At 49.1% G+C, this 20863-nt stretch overlaps 1 protein-coding gene across 1 annotated transcript in view; it reads right to left on the minus strand.

The window, feature by feature from the left end:
- The window catches only part of LOC144769639 (uncharacterized), a 31197-nt gene extending 22027 nt beyond the window's left edge, over positions 1-9170 (minus strand). Inside the window, exons 1-2 of the mRNA XM_078653816.1 lie at positions 8765-9170; positions 7462-8405 (exon numbers count right to left, since the gene is read on the minus strand). Coding sequence (XP_078509942.1) covers positions 7462-8405; positions 8765-8849 — 1029 coding nt within the window. The 5' untranslated portion in view covers positions 8850-9170. The remainder of the gene's footprint in view (positions 1-7461; positions 8406-8764) is intronic.
- Between the last annotated feature and the right edge of the window lie 11693 nt (positions 9171-20863).

Below are 20863 nucleotides of genomic sequence, written 5' to 3' on the forward strand. Positions count from 1 at the left end.
AATAAATATATCAGTAGAGATAGGGCACTGTTGGGTTTAAGTTCAGACAGGTACTTGTGAGTTTATAACAGAGAAGTAATCTATGGGCACTGTATGGTTTCAGGCGTGAAGTAGTACTATTAAAAAGTGCCTGTGAAGAAGCCTAAGTAAATTCATAATTATACCACAGAAACCTAAATCAATCCATAATTATAATAAAGAAGCCTTTCTCAATGTCTAACTCTTACAGAGGGATAGTATATAACTATCTGAAAATGTTTTCAAATTTATAAAATAATATCTCACCTTCTAAAAAGAAGTTTAAGTTGTGAGTGAAAATGATCTTGCAATGTAGTTCAGGAAGTAGTAGTCAAAATGGCTGTGTTTCTCTCTCTTCCTTTATATATATTCAGGTAGATAACCAATCAAATGTCAGGTAAAAAAAGTAGAAAATGAAAGTAATATTTTAATTGGTTGTGAATTCCAACACTTCAGATGTGTTTTGTGAAGTAATTTACCTCAGGGTATTTAGAGAGGTCTACAGGCTAAATGGTTAAATGGAATTTCAATCAAATTTGTGAAAATGGTAGGCATTGGTATGTAGTATGAGCTAATCTATATTTGGTGAAATTGTCTCCAGTCGCTTTTCTGTAAACTACTTTCCCACCTTTTTTGATGGTGCGCTTCCCAGGGAGCGACCCGGTACGCCAACTGGCGAGCGCCCCGGTTCGCGAACCTTAAGCGTTACGGGAGTCCACCATTTTGTGTTTCGGTCGAATTAAGATACAAGATGGAGGGCAAATAATGTTCAGAATGGGTAGAAGGGGGCACGGTAGACTTATCTTGACCCCCTAGGTTTTCTGAGGGTGGCTGAGGAGGCCCATATGTGCGGAAATTTTTTTTTTTTTTTTAAATTTAGCGAGGTTAGCTCCCGGTTCGCGTACCGGGTAGCGCCCCAGGGAGCGTACTTTGTTGAAAATTTGTGAAAAATGTTAGAGTAAAATAATAATTGTGAGTGATCAGATGTAGGGTAGCTCTGAGAAGAGCTTTTGGGTTTATGGTACATTTAGGTACTTATAAGTAGGTATCAATGCACAGTCTTAAATTCAGAATGAAAATTCTGTTGCCCTCATCTGAGAAGTGAACTCCATCTCCTCTGTAGATATCTTGCATGTAGTAACGCAAGTTATTGTTGTACAGGGAGCCCATTCCATGGTCTCTCATGTAAGCTGAAACAGATTTGTTTACATGCTTCCTCGACTTCTCAATTTGTGGACAAAATTGGTTTGACCACCTCCATTTCTGTCTTTGGCATATATTTGAATATACCAAGGCAGTCTGAGGAAAAAGTGCCATCAATTGCTCAAAGGTGTCCTTTAAAAGCATTTCCAGACCTACCCCAGTCAAAGTGCCCAAATCATTACCTCCACAGTGCACAATTAACAGGTCAGGTTTTGGCAAATGCATAAAGGTTTTCACCAATGGTATCAATTGGTGACATTTTAATCCTCTGTGGCCAAACCACTTAATTTCCACATCTTGTAAATTGAGGTTAGGTAAATTCCTGTTCTCAGCATACCTCTGAGCCCAATAGATGTAACTATGTCCAACAATCCAGACAGAAAACATGGTGAGAGAAGGTTCTCCTGCAGTCAGATGAAGTGTGGCAATGAAATGGCAGTTGAAAAAATAAGAGTTTAAAATGAAAAAAACTGTGGAGTTTCTGTGTTAATGAAGCAGTAACAGTGATTGGTGGATTTTGATTGCTGAAAACAGAAAGTTAGGGTGCATGGATGAGTTGTTTGAAAGATGTATTTTGAGTGGTCAAGAAAAAATCATTAAATGAAAGAATGCACTGGATATGAGGTGCACTGAGAGTTCAGAGTTCAATTGCAACATTGTTGTGTGAACTTGCAAACACCAGAGGTCTTCCAAGAGGTGGTTGCCATGCAGAAAAGGCATGAAATGGCAGAGGGGGGAAGGGTTTTCATTTGAAAAAAAGTGAGGGAAGAGTTTTGATTGGGTGACATGAGAGATATGTGTGAAGAATTAGAGCATTTCTGTGCTTTTGATAGCTGCAGACTCAGGAGTGCATACCTTTTGCTCTGCTGAAGACAAATTGGTGTGTTTCTGAGACTGTTTTGAAACTCAAAGTATTTGCTAAGGTGAGAAAAGATTTCTTTAATTTAGATAGAGAATAGTGTGCTTTAAGGAGAAAATTATGAAGAAAGTTGTGTTCTTCAAATGTTGCTTTGTCTCAAGTGTTTTACAAATAGAGTTTGTTTCTTTGAGAAAATGTAATTGGAGAAAATGTGAAGTATTAGTACTGACAGGGTGTTATTGTGCATAGGAGCTGTGGAGTCTTTTCAAATTATGATTTGAAAATCGTTTTTGAGGAAAATGAATGGTTATAATATTTATGACAAGGACATAATGGTGTATGCTTCATTATAAGGCAATTGAGTGTCTCTGATGTTATTTTTCCCATTTTAATGTAAGACCTTTCTCTGTGGAGCAAATTGCTTGTAAATATGCTCCCACCTGTGCATGGCAAATTTAGATTTTGAATGTTTGTGTTACATAGCTATGTTAAAAGTGACCCAACCATGCTGCAAAGGCAATCAAAAAACGCTTTTATGTGTCTTAAGGACATTTTAAGTCATTTCCCTATGTGCAGTGTTTTCAAATTATGATTTGAAAATCGTTTTTGGGGAAAAGGAATGGTTTGTAAATTTATGACAAGGATATAATGGTGTATGCTTCTTTATAAGGCATTTCAGTGTCTCTGATGCCATTTTTCCCATATTACATTAAAAGACCTTTCCCCGTGGGGCACATTCCTTGTAAATATGCTCCCACCTGTGCATGGCAAATTTAGATTTTGAATGTTTGTGTTACATAGCTATGTTAAAAGTGACCCAACCATGCTGGAAAGGCAATCAAAAAATGCTTTCATGTGTCTTAAGGACATTTTAAGTCATTTCCCTATGTGTAGTGTTTTCAAATTATGATTTGAAAATCGTTTTTGGGGAAAAGGAATGGTTTGTAAATTTATGACAAGGATATAATGGTGTATGCTTCTTTATAAGGCATTTCAGTGTCTCTGATGTCATTTTTCCCATATTACATTAAAAGACCTTTCCCCGTGGGGCACATTCCTTGTAAATATGGTCCCACCTGTGCATGGTAAATTTAGATTTTGACTGTTTGAGTTACATAGCCATGTTAAAAGTGACCCAAAAACTTGCAAAGGCTTTAAAAAAACACTTTCATGTGTCTTAAGGACATTTTAAGTCATTTCCCCCCGGGTGCAGTGTTTTCAAATTGGGCTCATTAGGATGGCGGACGGAAGAGCCACCGCGGCCCTGTAGTAGGCGGAAAAAGCCTTTTCCGTGTCCGCCTGCCGCGGATACTCCGTCCGCCATATCAGGATAGGAAAACGTGTCAAATTCCCGTCCGCGACGGGAAAGCACGCTCCGCCGCCGAACTACACACGAGAGCGTGGCGGACGGAACACATCCGGAGGCCACGCCGTACGGACTGACGTCGAAGACCGTCCTCCAAATCAAGATGGCGGAAAATACACATAAAACCGCAGCGGAAAAACAACCTGTCTGAACACGGCGGAATCCCCACTGCGAAGACAGGTGACATAGCAGAGATACCCACCGCAAGCTGACCAACACCATGGACCCAGCGCTACACGCTTTCCCGATGCTCTTCGCGATCCACCACGTCCTAGTCATGGCCCACCACGGACGACGACGCAGGTAAGGCACAAACCATTGGCTGTCTGCAGGGGAATACCAGTAAGGGACGTGACGTAGGGAGGGGGAGTGTCATGTTACCGAAACCACTGATGAGAAGCATATACAAATACACATTTGTAGTACGCAAGCAGGAATGACAACGACAGACCACGAGACCTGATAGACAACCTTTATTGTACAAAATAGGGGTAAAATCACAGTGTATGCGTGAGCATGGGCAAAGTGGGCACCACAGCAGCTACATCATTGGCAGTCAACGAGAGGGCAGAATGCAGTATCAGAGCATCAACAGGGCATTGTGCAGTACAGAGCAGCTACATCAGAGGCAGTCAACGAGAGGGCAGAATACAGTATCAGAGCATCAACAGGGCATTGTGCAGTACAGAGCAGGTACATCATTGGCAGTCAACGAGAGGGCAGAATGCAGTATCAGAGCATCAACAGGGCATTGTGCAGTACAGAACAGGTACATCAGAGGCAGTAAACGAGAGGGCAGAATGCAGTATCAGAGCATCAACAGGGCATTGTGCAGTACAGAGCAGCTACATCAGAGGCAGTCAACGAGAGGGCAGAATGCAGTATCAGAGCATCAACAGGGCATTGTGCAGTACAGAGCAGCTACATCAGAGGCAGTCAACGAGAGGGCAGAATGCAGTATCAGAGCATCAACAGGGCATTGTGCAGTACAGAGCAGCTACATCAGAGGCAGTCAACGAGAGGGCAGAATACAGTATCAGAGCATCAACAGGGCATTGTGCAGTACAGAGCAGGTACATCATTGGCAGTCAACGAGAGGGCAGAATGCAGTATCAGAGCATCAACAGGGCATTGTGCTGTACAGAGCAGGTACATCATTGGCAGCACATGAGAGGGCAGAATGCAGTATCAGAGCATCAACAGGGCATTGTGCTGTACAGAGCAGGTACATCATTGGCAGCACATGAGAGGGGCTAAGTGCATCAACAGTCCATTGCACAGAACAGGTCCATCACAGGCAGCACATGAGAGGGGCTAAGTGCATCAACAGTCCATTGCACAGAACAGGTCCAGAGGCAGCACATGAGAGGGGCTAAGTGCATCAACAGTCCATTGCACAGAACAGGTCCATCACAGGCAGCACATGAGAGGGGCTAAGTGCATCAACAGTCCATTGCACAGAACAGGTCCATCACAGGCAGCACATGAGAGGGGCTAAGTGCATCAACAGTCCATTGCACAGAACAGGTCCATCACAGGCAGCACATGAGAGGGGCTAAGTGCATCAACAGTCCATTGCACAGAACAGGTCCATCACAGGCAGCACATGAGAGGGGCTAAGTGCATCAACAGTCCATTGCACAGAACAGGTCCATCACAGGCAGCACATGAGAGGGGCTAAGTGCATCAACAGTCCATTGCACAGAACAGGTCCATCAGAGGCACACATGAGAGGGGCTAAGTGCATCAACAGTCCATTGCACTGAACAGGTCCATCAGAGGCAGCACATGAGAGGGGCTAAGTGCATCAACAGTCCATTGCACAGAACAGGTCCATCATTGGCAGCACATGAGAGGGGCAGAATGCAGTATCAGAGCATCAACAGGGCAATGTGCAGTACAGAACAGGTACATCAGAGGCAGTAAACGAGAGGGCAGAATGCAGTATCAGAGCATCAACAGGGCAATGTGCAGTACAGAACAGGTACATCAGAGGCAGTAAACGAGAGGGCAGAATGCAGTATCAGAGCATCAACAGGGCAATGTGCAGTACAGAACAGGTACATCAGAGGCAGTAAACGAGAGGGCAGAATGCAGTATCAGAGCATCAACAGGGCAATGTGCAGTACAGAACAGGTACATCAGAGGCAGCACAACTACGTGTCCCTACCAAACCGTCACAGGGACCACAAGAGTGCCACGCAGTTCTCAATGGACACACCATGTGAACTAACATTTGAGTGAAGTGTACAGCACCTCACATCACAGAATCAGGGGGACTGCGTGAACTACCTGCCTCGGACACACTGGCAGCACCAGCAACAGGAGTGTGAGACACAGACACAGCCCGAGTGACACACACATGGGCCACGGACCCAGACACACTGGCAGCACCAGCAACAGGAGTGTGAGATACAGCCACAGCCCGAGTGACACACACATGGGCCACGGACCCAGACACACTGGCAGCACCAGCAACAGGAGTGTGAGACACAGCCACAGCCCGAGTGACACACACATGGGCCACGGACCCAGACACACTGGCAGCACCAGCAACAGGAGTGTGAGACACAGCCACAGCCCGAGTGACACACACATGGGCCACGGACCCAGACACACTGGCAGCACCAGCAACAGGAGTGTGAGACACAGCCACAGATGTAGTCACTGACACGTGAGCCACTGACCCAGACAGACTGCCAGCACCAGAAACAGGAGTGTGCAACACAGCCACAGATCTCCTAACTGACACGTGAGCCATAGACCCACATACCCTGCCAGGATCTGCAACAGGAGAGGGCACAACTGACACTGTGCCACCATCTGATACACGAGAGTCAACTGCACCAGCGCCACTGGGACAACTGAAATGATGAGCCACAGGGCTGTATGGGCCAGGAGGCAGGGTGGGCCTGGGAGCTGGGGATAGCTCACCTAGAGCCAAATCGGGGTTGGCAGGTGTCAATGGTGTGTGTCTGCGTTTCTTAGGGTGGTGTGAGTGCACCCTGGACAGGACAGGACTGCCAAGTGGTGGGGACTCCAAAGAATCACCACCCAGCATAGGTGGCGCAACTGCTGCGGGGGATCTGGTTTCGGGGGACGTGCTGGAGCCTGCTTGTCGTTTGCTCTGTGCCTGCCGCCTGGACTCGGAATGATGTGTAATGGGGGATGCAACAACAGGGGACACCCTCCTCTGCTTCTGACTGGCCTGGATGGGAGTGGAGGTATGGGGGGACTCCGCCGCGGAGACATCAGTGTTACGTTTAGTAGAAAACATCAGCCTCAGTGCAGCCAGGGGTGAAGTATGCCTGTCCTTGATAGCGCCATTGTCCATGCCAGATGCCTTGTCCGTAGGATGTGCCTTATCCTTAGGTGGAGTGTTGTCTCTGGATGTAGCCTGTGCCCTGCTCGCCGCCCTGTTCCTGCCAGCAGACTTGTCGTCTGTGGTGCACCTGTCTCCAGCAGACACCTGCTGTCTGTGTGTGTCCCTGTCCTTGGGAGAGTCCCTTACCTCTGCTGTGGGCCTGCTCTTGGGAGTCTCCCTGCTCTTAGTAGGTGCCTTAGTCTTCTCACTGTCCTTGGGAGAGTCCCTTACCTCTGCTGTGGGCCTGCTCTTGGGAGTCTCCCTGCTCTTAGTAGGTGCCTTAGTCTTCTCACTGTCCTTGGGAGAGTCCCTTACCTCTGCTGTGGGCCTGCTCTTGGGAGTCTCCCTGCTCTTAGTAGGTGCCTTAGTCTTCTCACTGTCCTTGGGAGAGTCCCTTACCTCTGCTGTGGGCCTGCTCTTGGGAGTCTCCCTGCTCTTAGTAGGTGCCTTAGTCTTCTCACTGTCCTTGGGAGAGTCCCTTACCTCTGCTGTGGGCCTGCTCTTGGGAGTCTCCCTGCTCTTAGTAGGTGCCTTAGTCTTCTCACTGTCCTTGGGAGTGTCCCTTACCTCTGCTGTGGGCCTGCTCTTGGGAGTCTCCCTGCTCTTAGTAGGTGCCTTAGTCTTCTCACTGTCCTTGGGAGAGTCCCTTACCTCTGCTGTGGGCCTGCTCTTGGGAGTCTCCCTGCTCTTAGTAGGTGCCTTTGTCTTCTGACTGGCCTTGTCCAAGGAACAGTCCATGGACATGTGACTATCCCTTGCCTTGGGAGTACCTTTCGTGTTGAATGGCTGTGTAGCTCCGGAAGGCATGTCCCCCAACAACACTTGTGGATCCTGTGTGTGTACTCCAGTGCATCTGACGTCGTCTACGTGAACAGATTTAGCTGATCTAGGGGATGGGGTCTGTGCCCTGCGTGCCCTGACGTGCTGTCTGACGCTGCTTCTAGTGCAATAAGCTGTATTTGAGTCCTGCTCAGAATAATCACTACCCCCTGAGACATCCAGCGGTGTAGATGGTGAAACACAAGTAGCACCCTGTTCGTTCGACTGTACTATTGCAGACGACACACTGCTTGCCAATGACTGCACTGTCCTGTGTAGACCTGCAAGATCGCCATGCATCCCTTCCATGAATGCCACCACCTGCCCCAACTTCCTATCATGGTCCTGGAAAGCATTTGTCATATTGGTCTGCCCCACACACAGCTGTCTGAGCAGATCAACGGCCTCAGCACACAGTGCATTTTGGCTCACCGTGGCAGGGGCAGCGGTGCCTGCACCGAACGCCACTCTGCTCCCCCTACTCCTCCGGCCACGAACAGTACATGGTGCAGTTGGCGGAAGTGTGGGCCCTGTGTGCTGTCTTACGACAGAAGGTGGTGAGTGCCCACTCCCAGTCTGTGACAACAGTGCAGGCTCACCCAGAGTGTCCGACGAGGAGGACGATGGCGTCTCCACATGCGAGTCCTCAGGGACGGTCCTGTCCCCCTCTCCGGCGCTGGCCTCCTCCGTGTCAGTCTGCGTGTGTGCGAAGTCTGAGCCGGACTCATTTCCTCGGCTACTCTCCACCGTCTGTGGCTGAGTGTCCTCTGTCAAAGCTGAAATGCACAGAAAAGATGTGTGAGTCATGGGCACACTCACGTACAGAAGGAACAGGATAGCCAAATCACATAGCAGACAAAGGTTTAGGAGCCCTCATCCTGCACATGGCCCACCCCTACCAGTCATCCTCACATTTTCTGCCATGGGGCCATGGACCACTAGGGGATGTGCTTTTACACTCAACTACTAAGCAAGTGGCGTGTCAACATGGCGGACCTGGATGTCAAATGAGTACCGCCCAATGGGACCAAAAAGGCATCACAGGCATACATACGCAACACGGAACTCAATAGTGTGTCTGTGCACCAATACATGCATAGCACTCACAGGTTTCCTACACAGACAGTATGCTCACCGCTAGTTTGCTGTCGATCGGCACTCAGACGTTCGGCCAGTTCAGGATGCGTCACTGCAATGATACGTTGCATGAGAGGGGTCATGGAGCGTCGGGCCAGACGGGGCGTCCTTGGAATCAGGCCCAGTGTTACTTCCGCTACATTCTTGCTCAGCCTGGAAATGTCGTCCCAGCGTTTGTGGCAGTGTGTATGTCGTCTGTTGCACACCCCCAATGCCCGTACTTCCCTTGCTATGCTCCTCCACAGGTCCTTGCGAAGGTGCAGCTTGACCTACCATGATGGGAGACAAAAGGGTGTAAGTCAGTGGACAGGTGGCCTGTCACACACATAGGGGCAAGACGTTACTGTCAGCAGCCATGCACAATCAGGAACATATGTCTAGCCCACACTACACAGCTAAGATAGAAATAGGCCTGATCATTCGGCCCCCTCATGCACACCAACATGTCCCACACTGCACTTACCACCCGTCCCGGTGCGCCGTAGAGGCGTCCATAGTTGCGGAGTACACCGTCCACGAGGACATCAAGCTCCGCGGCGGTGAAGGGTCGAGACCGGATCTCTTTGCCTGACGACATGGCAAGATCACGGAGTATGGCACTAGAGCAGCAGTCGGTGGTCAGCTCAGCAGCAGCAGCAGGTCGAGGTGATGGTCACAGGCAGCAGTCGGTGGTCAGCTCAGCAGCAGCAGCAGGTCGAGGTGATGGTCACAGGCAGCAATGGTCCCCAGGGTAGAAAGTTTCATTTTGGCCAACACACATATATAGGGCCCTCAGCACGTGTCAGTGGCATACGTCGCCAGCAATTGGTCAGCCCTGGAAGCGTGATCGTGAAATGGCCCAATGACTGGCCCTGTTGTTGCGGTGCACAGCTTCCTCTACTTGCGATTGGCCGTATGCGGCCAGCGTCCCTCTTCCCATTGGCTGCATGTGCAGGGACCGTCACGGGCACACATCGGCAACCGCACGTGCAAGCCTCACGGAAGGAAGCTTCAGTTGCAACAATGTTGTATCACTGGCGCCTCCATGGCGGTGCACGTACACAGCGGGGGAGGTGCAGGCCTATACACCCTGTAGATGTACTCAATGGACATGCCAGTTCATGACCCCCCTTACAGTCACCTTGCATCATCCACCGTACACCGGCCGGAGCGGCCGGCCCATGAACAACCGCCGTGCCAGGCCCTGCCCAGGACCGCCGTGCCGGCCATGGCAACAACCGCCATTGCACGGCCCTTCCACTACCGCCGTGCCAGGCCCTGCCCAGGACCGCCGTGCCGGCCATGGCAACAACCGCCATTGCACGGCCCTTCCACTACCGCCGTGCCAGGCCCTGCCCAGGACCGCCGTGCCGGCCATGGCAACAACCGCCATTGCACGGCCCTTCCACTACCGCCGTGCCAGGCCCTGCCCAGGACCGCCGTGCCGGCCATGGCAACATCCGCCATTGCACGGCCCTTCCACTACCGCCGTGCCAGGCCCTGCCCAGGACCGCCGTGCCGGCCATGGCAACAACCGCCATTGCACGGCCCTTCCACTACCGCCGTTCCCTGGCGGTCCGTGCAATGGCGGTTGTTGCCATGGCCGGCACGGCGGTCCTGGGCAGGGCCTGGCACGGCGGTTGTTCATGGGCCGGCCGCTCCGGCCGGTGTACGGTGGATGATGCAAGGTGACTGTAAGGGGGGTCATGAACTGGCATGTCCATTGAGTACATCTACAGGGTGTATAGGCCTGCACCTCCCCCGCTGTGTACGTGCACCGCCATGGAGGCGCCAGTGATACAACATTGTTGCAAATCGACCATCCGTCCCGGAACCTTACACATGCACTTGCCGGTGTGTGGGCGTGACGGTCTGTGCACGTGCAGACAGTGTGAATGTCGAAGGCGGCCCGCGTATGCCCAGACGTAAACAGCGGATGCAGTGCACCGCCATGGCGTGATCAATGTTAGCATCTTAGCCGATGATGCACCTTGTACCATTGTCTGCAGCTGCCTGCTCACGGTTGTGTGCGTGATTGCGTGGCTACACATGTCATGCTCCATCCCATGTGTGTCCATACCATGGCCATCGGTGAGCCACAAGTGTCCATCACGTGTGCATGTCCACATCGGGTAGTACCCTACACAATTCAGTCGTACCTCACATGTACACAGTAGATCCCGTATGAATGGGCACCTGTGAATCAGTTGTGAGTGAGTGGTATGTGTCAGATGATGACTATGGTGGGGGTTCTGTTGTGTACTGTACATGTGTGTTGCCTATTGTGTCCCCATGCATGTGATGTCCGTATGCCCACCATTCCTGGTGTTGCCATTGGGGCATCATGATATGGGGGGGTGGGGGGGTGTTTAATTTAGTATGTGTGCATGTACTTGCATGTGTGCATGTGATGTTGGGCCTACACATGTGGGTCATGTCACATGTCTGGTTGGCAGTGATGTTGAGGTGAGACACTGTGCATTGCACATGTTGCTAAACATCATGTTGCTAGTGGATGCACATTGTAGCTACGTCGGTCCATGTTGTCCTGACAATCAGAGGAGTCACACATATGACAAGCATACACTGGATACTACATGTTGGTAGAGGGCGTTGACATGTGATTGAGGTGCACACACGTGCGTTGTATGTTAATTGACTTCCATTCCATCTACTCCCACACAGGAGGGCTCCAAATGTCCTTCGCCCATACACTGTGCTGGAGGATATGGTGGACGAGGAGGTGATCCGGAAATTCAGGCTGGATCGCCGTCGATTGTTGCAACTTGTGACCCTATTGTCTCCTCATCTGCAGCCGCGAAGAACCTATCCAGGTTCCATGACACCCACGCAAAAGGTGATGGCGGCACTCCATTTCTTCGCAACAGGCACATTCCAGTACACAGTTGGAGATGCCGGGGGAATGTCACAGGCCATGTTCAGCACGGTACTCCGGGATGTACTGACAGCCATGATGCTGTACAAGCATGACTATATACATTTCCCTCAGGCGGCGGACTTGCCAGCGGTCAAAGCTGGCTTCTATGCCCTGGGTCGTATACCACACGTTGTGGGTTCCATTGATGGCACGCATATCGCGATCATTGCACCACGGGCACGTGAGCAGGTGTATAGGAATCGGAAACACTTCCATTCCCTGAACGTGCAGGTGGTGTGCCAGGCCGACAACATCATCTCACATGTGTGTGCAAGATTCCCTGGCTCTGCACATGACGCCCACATCATGCGGAGCAGCATGGTCCCCCAACTGATGGCTAATCTTCGTCCAGCACAAGCGTGGCTTGTTGGTGAGTATGCTGTGGTGACAGGAGTGATATCTGTGTGGCATGGTGTGCCCCACAATGCAGGTTGTGATGTTTCTCTCTCTCTCTCTTCCACCAACACAGGCGACTCGGCTTACCCAAACAGGCCTTGGCTGCTCAGTCCCTTACGCAATCCCACTACACCAGGAGAAATGAGATACAATGATGCCCATGGTAGGACACGTCGAGTGGTAGAACGGACATTTGGCCTGCTCAAGTCAAGGTTTCGGTGCCTGGATAAGACTGGAGGGGCCCTGCCTTACTCACCAGGCAAAGTATGCAAGATCGTGATAGCGTGCTGCATGCTTCACAACCTGGCTGTGCGCTATAACATTGAACTGCTCTTGGACCCTGATGAACTGCAAGTTCCTCGCCCTCCCGACCCAGCCATGTCAACTGATGAGGATAGTGGTGAGGAGGAAGGTGTGGACCAGAGGCGCCAGATCATTGATCGCTACTTCCCTTGATTGTGAGTGTGCTCCTCTTGTGCTGCTTGGGTATGCCCTGTGAATGTGTGCTGGTGTTGTGGCATAGTGGTGTGCTTCATCTCTGTGTTCTGCTATGTGATGCATGCATGTGTGTGTGTGTGCTAAATTGTGGCCAATGCACGTCTCCATGATGTGTGTCGTCTCATCCATTACTGTTGTGATGCGTGTGGGTAGTTAAATGTTGCACTGCAGTGTGTTCTGATGTGTGTGATCTTGTTTCCTGACGTGTCTTTGCGGTTTCTATTTTCCCTAGGTCACTCCCGCAGCGCCATGATTCTGTACCAGTTGGATACCTGTACCTAGTAACATCTGTTTCTGATGCATTCATGTGAATAAACATGGAGACAACACATGATTGAGTGAGTAAGTGGCTTTTATTTACAAAATGTGCATGGGTGTAGGTGCATATTTACAAATGAGTGAAGGGGTGGGGGAGTGAGAGTTGAAGGTTATGGCAGATGAAATGTCCGTGCGGACACCACATAGGGTGGTGTCTGCCTAGTACAGCAGGCCTGTGGCAGGTGGGACCGGATAGTTGGCAGGGTGAATGGCATGCGCAGGTACTGGGACAGTCATTTTCTGTTCCTCTTGGAGCGTGTGGCAGGTGCTTCCACACTGCTGTCGCCCACTTCCAGCCTCGGTCGGCCCCTCCGTCTTACTGCCGGTACGGTGTCATCTGGTTGCGCAGGGGCATCGGGTACCACATCCGCCGCAGGTGGCGGTGGCGGTGGCGGTGGCGGTGGCGGTGGCGGTGGCGGTGGCGGTGGCGGTGTTTGTGGCCTGATTGTCCTGGTGAAGATGTCCACTAGTTGGCCAAGCCGCCTCTCAATGGCCCCCAACATTGCAGTGTTATCTACAAAGTCCTGGTGGGCCCGGTCTGCCTGTGCCTGACCACGTTGGTAGCTCACCTCCACCCTGCCCAGTGCCTCCAATGACTGTTGCACTGGATTGGGTGTGTTGGTATCCTCCCGTGTTCTTTGACGTATGCTCCTGCCTGCCGGATCTGGCCTTGCATCTCTGCCTTGCCTCACACTCTCCCTGCGTGGCTGGGATGGCGCTGGCACGGCGTTGGCCGTTGGGTTGGGCAGGGTGGCAGGAGTGGTGGTAGCAGTGGTGGTGGTGGTGGAGGTGGTGCTGGTGGTGGCTGTGCAGGTCACAGTGGCCGGTGTTGTCACAATGGCAGAGGCCGTAGTTGTTGGTGCAGGGGTGACCTGGGAGCCAGATGGCCCTGGCTGGCTGCTTGTGCCGGGATCATCCTCTGCCCCGGAGGTGGCTGGCCAATCGTCCCCTGAGACGTCTGTGATTGGCGAGTCTGGAGGGCGGGTGTTGCTTCCAGCTGTCAGATGAGGATGACCTGCAAAACCAAAATGTGATGATGAGTAATGTGGACTTGACAGGTTGTTTTCACTTTTTTGGCCGATTCTGTCTGCACTGGTACTCACCCCACCCACCACCACCGCCATCCCTATGGACATGGGGGCCTGTTGGGAGTTGTAGTTCCATCCCCTCACACCCACCACCACCCACCACCACCGCCACCGCCATCCCTATGGACATGGGGGCCTGTTGGGAGTTGTAGTTCCATCCCCTCACACCCACCACCACCCACCACCACCGCCACCGCCATCCCTATGGACATGGGGGCCTGTTGGGAGTTGTAGTTCCATCCCCTCACACCCACCACCACCCACCACCACCGCCACCGCCATCCCTATGGACATGGGGGCCTGTTGGGAGTTGTGGTTCCATCCCCTCACACCCACCACCACCGCCATCCCTATGGACATGGGGGCCTGTTGGGAGTTGTGGTTCCATCCCCTCACACCCACCACCACCGCCACCGCCATCCCTATGGACATGGGGGCCTGTTGGGAGTTGTAGTTCCATCCCCTCACACCCACCACCACCCACCGCCACCGCCATCCCTATGGACATGGGGGCCTGTTGGGAGTTGTGGTTCCATCCCCTCACACCCACCACCACCGCCATCCCTATGGACATGGGGGCCTGTTGGGAGTTGTGGTTCCATCCCCTCACACCCACCACCACCGCCACCGCCATCCCTATGGACATGGGGGCCTGTTGGGAGTTGTAGTTCCATCCCCTCACACCCACCACCACCCACCACCACCGCCACCGCCATCCCTATGGACATGGGGGCCTGTTGGGAGTTGTAGTTCCATCCCCTCACACCCACCACCACCCACCGCCACCGCCATCCCTATGGACATGGGGGCCTGTTGGAGTGATTTCGACGTTGGTGAGTATGTGGACTGCATGCATGGGTTGGGCTCTGGGAGATGTGTCTTCACAGTTGTGTGAGGCACACCATGTAGTAGTGCTCGTGGTGCTTGGTTTGTACTTACCAGCCTCTTCTCCCTCAGGAAGTCCATCAAGGCTCTCAGGGTGGATGATGGTCATCACCTTCTCCTCCCACTCGGTGTAGGGTAAGGGCTCCGGAGGGGTTCCACCGCCTGTATGATTAGCCCGGAGATAGTTCTTGGCTCGTATGGCTTTGACTCGGGTCTTTAGATCGTGCCACCGCCTCTGGATGTCCTGCTTCGTCCTCGGGACGCTCCCGGAGGCATTCACCCTGGTGACTATCCGGTCCCACATGCTGTTTCTCCTGGCTATGCTGGTCTGCTGCACTAGGGCCCCGAATAAGTGGGGTTCCACACGGATGATCTCATCGACCATAACCTTCAACTCGGTGTCAGTGAATTTGGGGTTTTTTTTTGGTGCCATGGTGTGTGGTGCTCGGGGTGTGGGTTTGCGTGGATGGGGTGGTGCAGGTGTGTGGTGTGTAAGAATGGTGTGGTGGGTGTTTGTGTGGTGGGTGTGTTTGGGTGTGGGTTGTGTGAATGCTATTTCTCTTTGGGCTCAGTTCAGTGGTGTGTCCTGCTAGCAGCTATGCTGTGATGCAGAGGAGTTGTGGAGTGGGTGGGAGTTCTTTTATGGTGTGTGTCTAGACCGTGTCTGAATGGTTATTGGCAGTCAGGTGCTAGGTGGGAGTGTTGGCAGGTGTGGATTGTGTGGTGCTTGGCGGTGGATCATTGTGTGTTGTGATTGGTTTGGATATTTTCGGTGGGTGGGCGTTTTTTTTCGTGTGTTTGGTGATAAACTTCCGTGCCAATGTATGGCATTGGTTTGACAGTAGGGATGTTGTTTGTGTTGTCGTTCCGCTGTGGTGCACGGATTCTCGGTGCATTGGTTCCGCTGCGGACGTGGATGGCGGTGACTACCGGGGTACTTGCGGAGTTATCCTAATTGCGGACACGGACATTGCGCAGGTATAGCGGGGGTGGTGGATGTATTCGCGGTCATGTGCGTACGCGGCGGTCGGTGTTTTTACTGTTCCGTCCGCCTGCCGCGGACTCAGGTGTACTCCGACCGCCGCGGACGGGGATTGGAGTGCTCCGTACGCCGCGGTCGGCGTTTTTTGTATGTTTTATCCTAATTGCTGTTGCGGATTTTCCGCGGACAGGTCCGGAGTAGCTTGCCACCTTCCGCGGCGGACGGTACACGTTTCCGTCCGCCATCCTAATCGACCAAGACTTGAAAATCGTTTTTGACGTAAAGGAATGTTGTTAAAATTTATGTGCGCCATATGCCCCCAAATTTCTTTTTCAGGGGTGCAGCAGGGTGTTATTGAGACACCCCTGCACTTTTGGAAAAATTCCTAATTTGCGATGAGCTAATTGCTAATCGCAAATTGCACCTTCATTCCTATGGGCCTCCTGGCCCATGGAAATGAATGGGTAATTTGCAATTAGCAATTTGCTCATCGCAAATTAGGAATGGTAAAGAATCGCTATTTATTCCTTAAAATTTGCTATTTTGGAAATGCAAAATAGTTTGATGATACATATGGCGGTTCATCTCTAACAAGATAAGAAGCTTAGGGATACATTTATGATGACTGGCGCAATGAAGTGGACATCACTTACTTCATTGGTAGAGCTTTACATGTATTATCTCCTCTGTATTCTTCGTCAAGCGTAACTTTCATCTGCAATCCTGAGTAGGCCTCACCTTAAACAAACCTCTGGATAGGGCACACCTTATCGTCATCCTGAATTAATCATTTAAAATGCTAGGGACAGATTTATGATAGGTGTATGCCTCTTTTGCGCCACTGTGCGTCACTTTTGTGATGCAGCGGCGGTGCAAAAGATTTGCTATGAGGCGACAAAATTACAAATTGATGCATTTAGGCAGATGTGTCATGGTGTAAAAAACACCGTGTCACATGAAACTGATGCAGCAGTGATGCAAAAGATGCACCATGTTGCAAGACAGGCCTCACTTGGGGCCATATGTATGAAGCTAATTAGCATTTGCAAAGGTCGAAGTTCTGTGAATTTTGGCCTTTGCGAATGCTAATTAGACAAATGGTATGTATCAAGAAAGTTTGATGCAAAATAAGGAATAGCAAAATTTGCTATTCTTTATTTTGCGATTGCACTGAAGGATTTGCAAATTTTGTGATTTCTTAGATGCAATGTATCAAACAAAAAATATGCAAAAAATGCCATTAAGGATTTGCAAATTACCACCAACTTCTAGTTGGTGGTAATTTGCGAATTCTTTTCAAAAAGCTTTTTTTCCAAAAAACAAAAGGTGCCATATGACGCCCATACATGCCCTTAGGGCATGTATGTGCGCCATATGCCCCCAAATTTCTTTTTCAGGGGGTGCAGCAGGGTGTTCTTGAGACACCCATGCACCCTTGGAAAAATTCCTAATTTGCGATGAGCTAATTGCTAATCGCAAATTGCACCTTCATTCCTATGGGCCTCCTGGCCCATGGAAATGAATGAGTAATTTGCAATTAGCAATTTGCTCATCGCAAATTAGGAATGGTAAAGAATCGCTATTTATTCCTTAAAATGTGCTATTTTGGAAATGCAAAATAGTTTGATGATACATATGGCGGTTCATCTCTAACAAGATAAGAAGCTTAGGGATACATTTATGATGACTGGCGCAATGAAGTGGACATCACTTACTTCATTGGTAGAGCTTTACATGTATTATCTCCTCTGTATTCTTCGTCAAGCGTAACTTTCATCTGCAATCCTGAGTAGGCCTCACCTTAAACAAACCTCTGGATAGGGCACACCTTATCGTCATCCTGAATTAATCATTTAAAATGCTAGGGACAGATTTATGATAGGTGTATGCCTCTTTTGCGCCACTGTGCGTCACTTTTGTGATGCAGCGGCGGTGCAAAAGATTTGCTATGAGGCGACAAAATTACAAATTGATGCATTTAGGCAGATGTGTCATGGTGTAAAAAACACCGTGTCACATGAAACTGATGCAGCAGTGATGCAAAAGATGCACCATGTTGCAAGACAGGCCTCACTTGGGGCCATATGTATGAAGCTAATTAGCATTTGCAAAGGTCGAAGTTCTGTGAATTTTGGCCTTTGCGAATGCTAATTAGACAAATGGTATGTATCAAGAAAGTTTGATGCAAAATAAGGAATAGCAAAATTTGCTATTCTTTATTTTGCGATTGCACTGAAGGATTTGCAAATTTTGTGATTTCTTAAATGCAATGTATCAAACAAAAAATATGCAAAAAATGCCATTAAGGATTTGCAAATTACCACCAACTTCTAGTTGGTGGTAATTTGCGAATTCTTTTCAAAAAGCTTTTTTTCCAAAAAACAAAAGGTGCCATATGACGCCCATACATGCCCTTAGGGCATGTATGTGCGCCATATGCCCCCAAATTTCTTTTTCAGGGGGTGCAGCAGGGTGTTCTTGAGACACCCATGCACCCTTGGAAAAATTCCTAATTTGCGATGAGCTAATTGCTAATCGCAAATTGCACCTTCATTCCTATGGGCCTCCTGGCCCATGGAAATGAATGAGTAATTTGCAATTAGCAATTTGCTCATTGCAAATTAGGAATGGTAAAGAATCGCTATTTATTCCTTAAAATTCGCTATTTAGGAAATGCAAAAAAGTTTGATGATACATATGGCAGTTCATCTCTAACAAGATAAGAAGCATAGGGATAGATTTATGATGACTGGCACAATGAAGTGGACATAACTTACTTCATTGGTAGGCCTTTACATGTATTATCTCCTCTGTATTGTTCATCAAGTGTAACTTTGATCTGAAATCCTGAGTAGGCCTCACCTTAAACAAACCTCTGGATAGGCCACACCTTATCGTCATCCTGAATTAATCATTTAAAATGCTAGGGACAGATTTATGATAGGTGTATGCCTCTTTTGCGCCACTGTGCGTCACTTTTCTGATGCAGCGGCGGTGCAAAAGATTTGCTATGAGGCGACAAAATTACAAATTGATGCATTTAGGCAGATGTGTCATGGTGTAAAAAAACCGTGCCACATGAAACCGATGCAGCAGTGATGCAAAAGATGCACCATGTTGCAAGACAGGCCTCACTTGGGGCTATATGTATCAAGCTAATTAGCATTCGCAAAGGCCTAAATTCTGCGAATTTCAGCCTTTGCGAATGCTAATTAGACAAATGGTATGTATCAAACAAGTTTGATGCAAAATATTTTGCGATTGCACTGAAGGATTTGCAAATTTTGCGATTCTTTTAATGCAATGTATCAAACAAAAAATATTCAAAAAATGCCATTAAGGATTTGCAAATTACCACCAACTTCTAGTTGGTGTTAATTTGCGAATTCTTTTCAAAAAGCTTTTTTTCCAAAAAACAAAAGGTGCCATATGACGCCCATACATGCCCTTAGGGCATGTATGTGCGCCATATGCCCCCAAATTTCTTTTTGAGGGGTGCAGCAGGGTGTTCTTGAGACACCCCTGCACCCTTGGAAAAATTCCTAATTTGCGATGAGCTAATTGCTAATCGCAAATTGCACCTTCATTCCTATGGGCCTCCTGGCCCATGGAAATGAATGGGTAATTTGCAATTAGCAATTTGCTCATTGCAAATTAGGAATGGTAAAGAATCGCTATTTATTCCTTAAAATTCGCTATTTAGGAAATGCAAAATAGTTTGATGATACATATGGCGGTTCATCTGTAACAAGATAAGAAGCTTAGGGATACATTTATGATGACTGGCGCAATGAAGTGGACATTACTTACTTCATTGGTAGGCCTTTACATGTATTATCTCCTCTGTATTCTTCATCAAGCGTAACTTTAATCTGCAATCCTGAGTAGGCCTCACCTTAAACAAACCTCTGGATAGGCCACACCTTATCGTCATCCTGAATTAATCATTTAAAATGCTAGGGACAGATTTATGATAGGTGTATGCCTCTTTTGCGCCACTGTGCGTCACTTTTGTGATGCAGCGGTGGTGCAAAAGATTTGCTATGAGGCGACAAAATTACAAATTGATTCATTTAGGCAGATGTGTCATGGTGTAAAAAAAACGTGCCACATGAAACAGATGCAGCAGTGATGCAAAAGATGCACCATGTTGCAAGACAGGCCTCACTTGGGGCCATATGTATCAAGCTAATTACCATTCGCAAAGGTCAAAATTCTGCGAATTTCGGCCTTTGCGAATGCTAATTAGACAAATGGTATGTATCAAACAAGTTTGATGCAAAATAAGGAATAGCAAAATTTGCTATTCCTTATTTTGCGATTGCACTGAAGGATTTGCAAATTTTGCGATTCCTTAAATGCAATGTATCAAACAAAAAATATGCAGAAAATGCCATTAAGGATTTGCAAACTACCACCAACTTCTAGTTGGTGGTAATTTGCGAATTCTTTTCAAAAAGCTTTTTTTCCAAAAAACAAAAGATGCCATATGACGCCCATATATGCCCTTAGGGCATGTATGTGCGCCATATGCCCCCAAATTTCTTTTTCAGGGGTGCAGCAGGGTGTTCTTGAGACACCCCTGCACCTTTGGAAAAATTCCTAATTTGTGATGAGCTAATTGCTAATCGCAAATTGCACCTTCATTCCTATGGGCCTCCTGGCCCATGGAAATGAATGGGTAATTTGCAATTAGCAATTTGCTCATCGCAAATTAGGAATGGTAAAGAATCGCTATTTATCCCTTAAAATTCGCTATTTAGGAAATGCAAAATAGTTTGATGATACATATGGCGGTTCATCTGTAACAAGATAAGAAGCTTAGGGATAGATTTATGATGACTGGCGCATCACCAGGGATGTGCCAGTCATCCTGCGCCGCTGTTCCGCCACCCATGGTGTGCTGCATTTACAATGCGCCGCAGCATGGGGCAAAAATGGCACAGATGCGTGACGCATCTGTGCCGTAAAGGTGGCGCATTGCTGGAGTTGTATCGCAAGTGCGATGCAGCT

The sequence above is a fragment of the Lissotriton helveticus genome, chromosome 7, assembly GCF_964261635.1.
Source record: "Lissotriton helveticus chromosome 7, aLisHel1.1, whole genome shotgun sequence".
NCBI classification, from domain to species: Eukaryota; Metazoa; Chordata; class Amphibia; order Caudata; family Salamandridae; genus Lissotriton; species Lissotriton helveticus.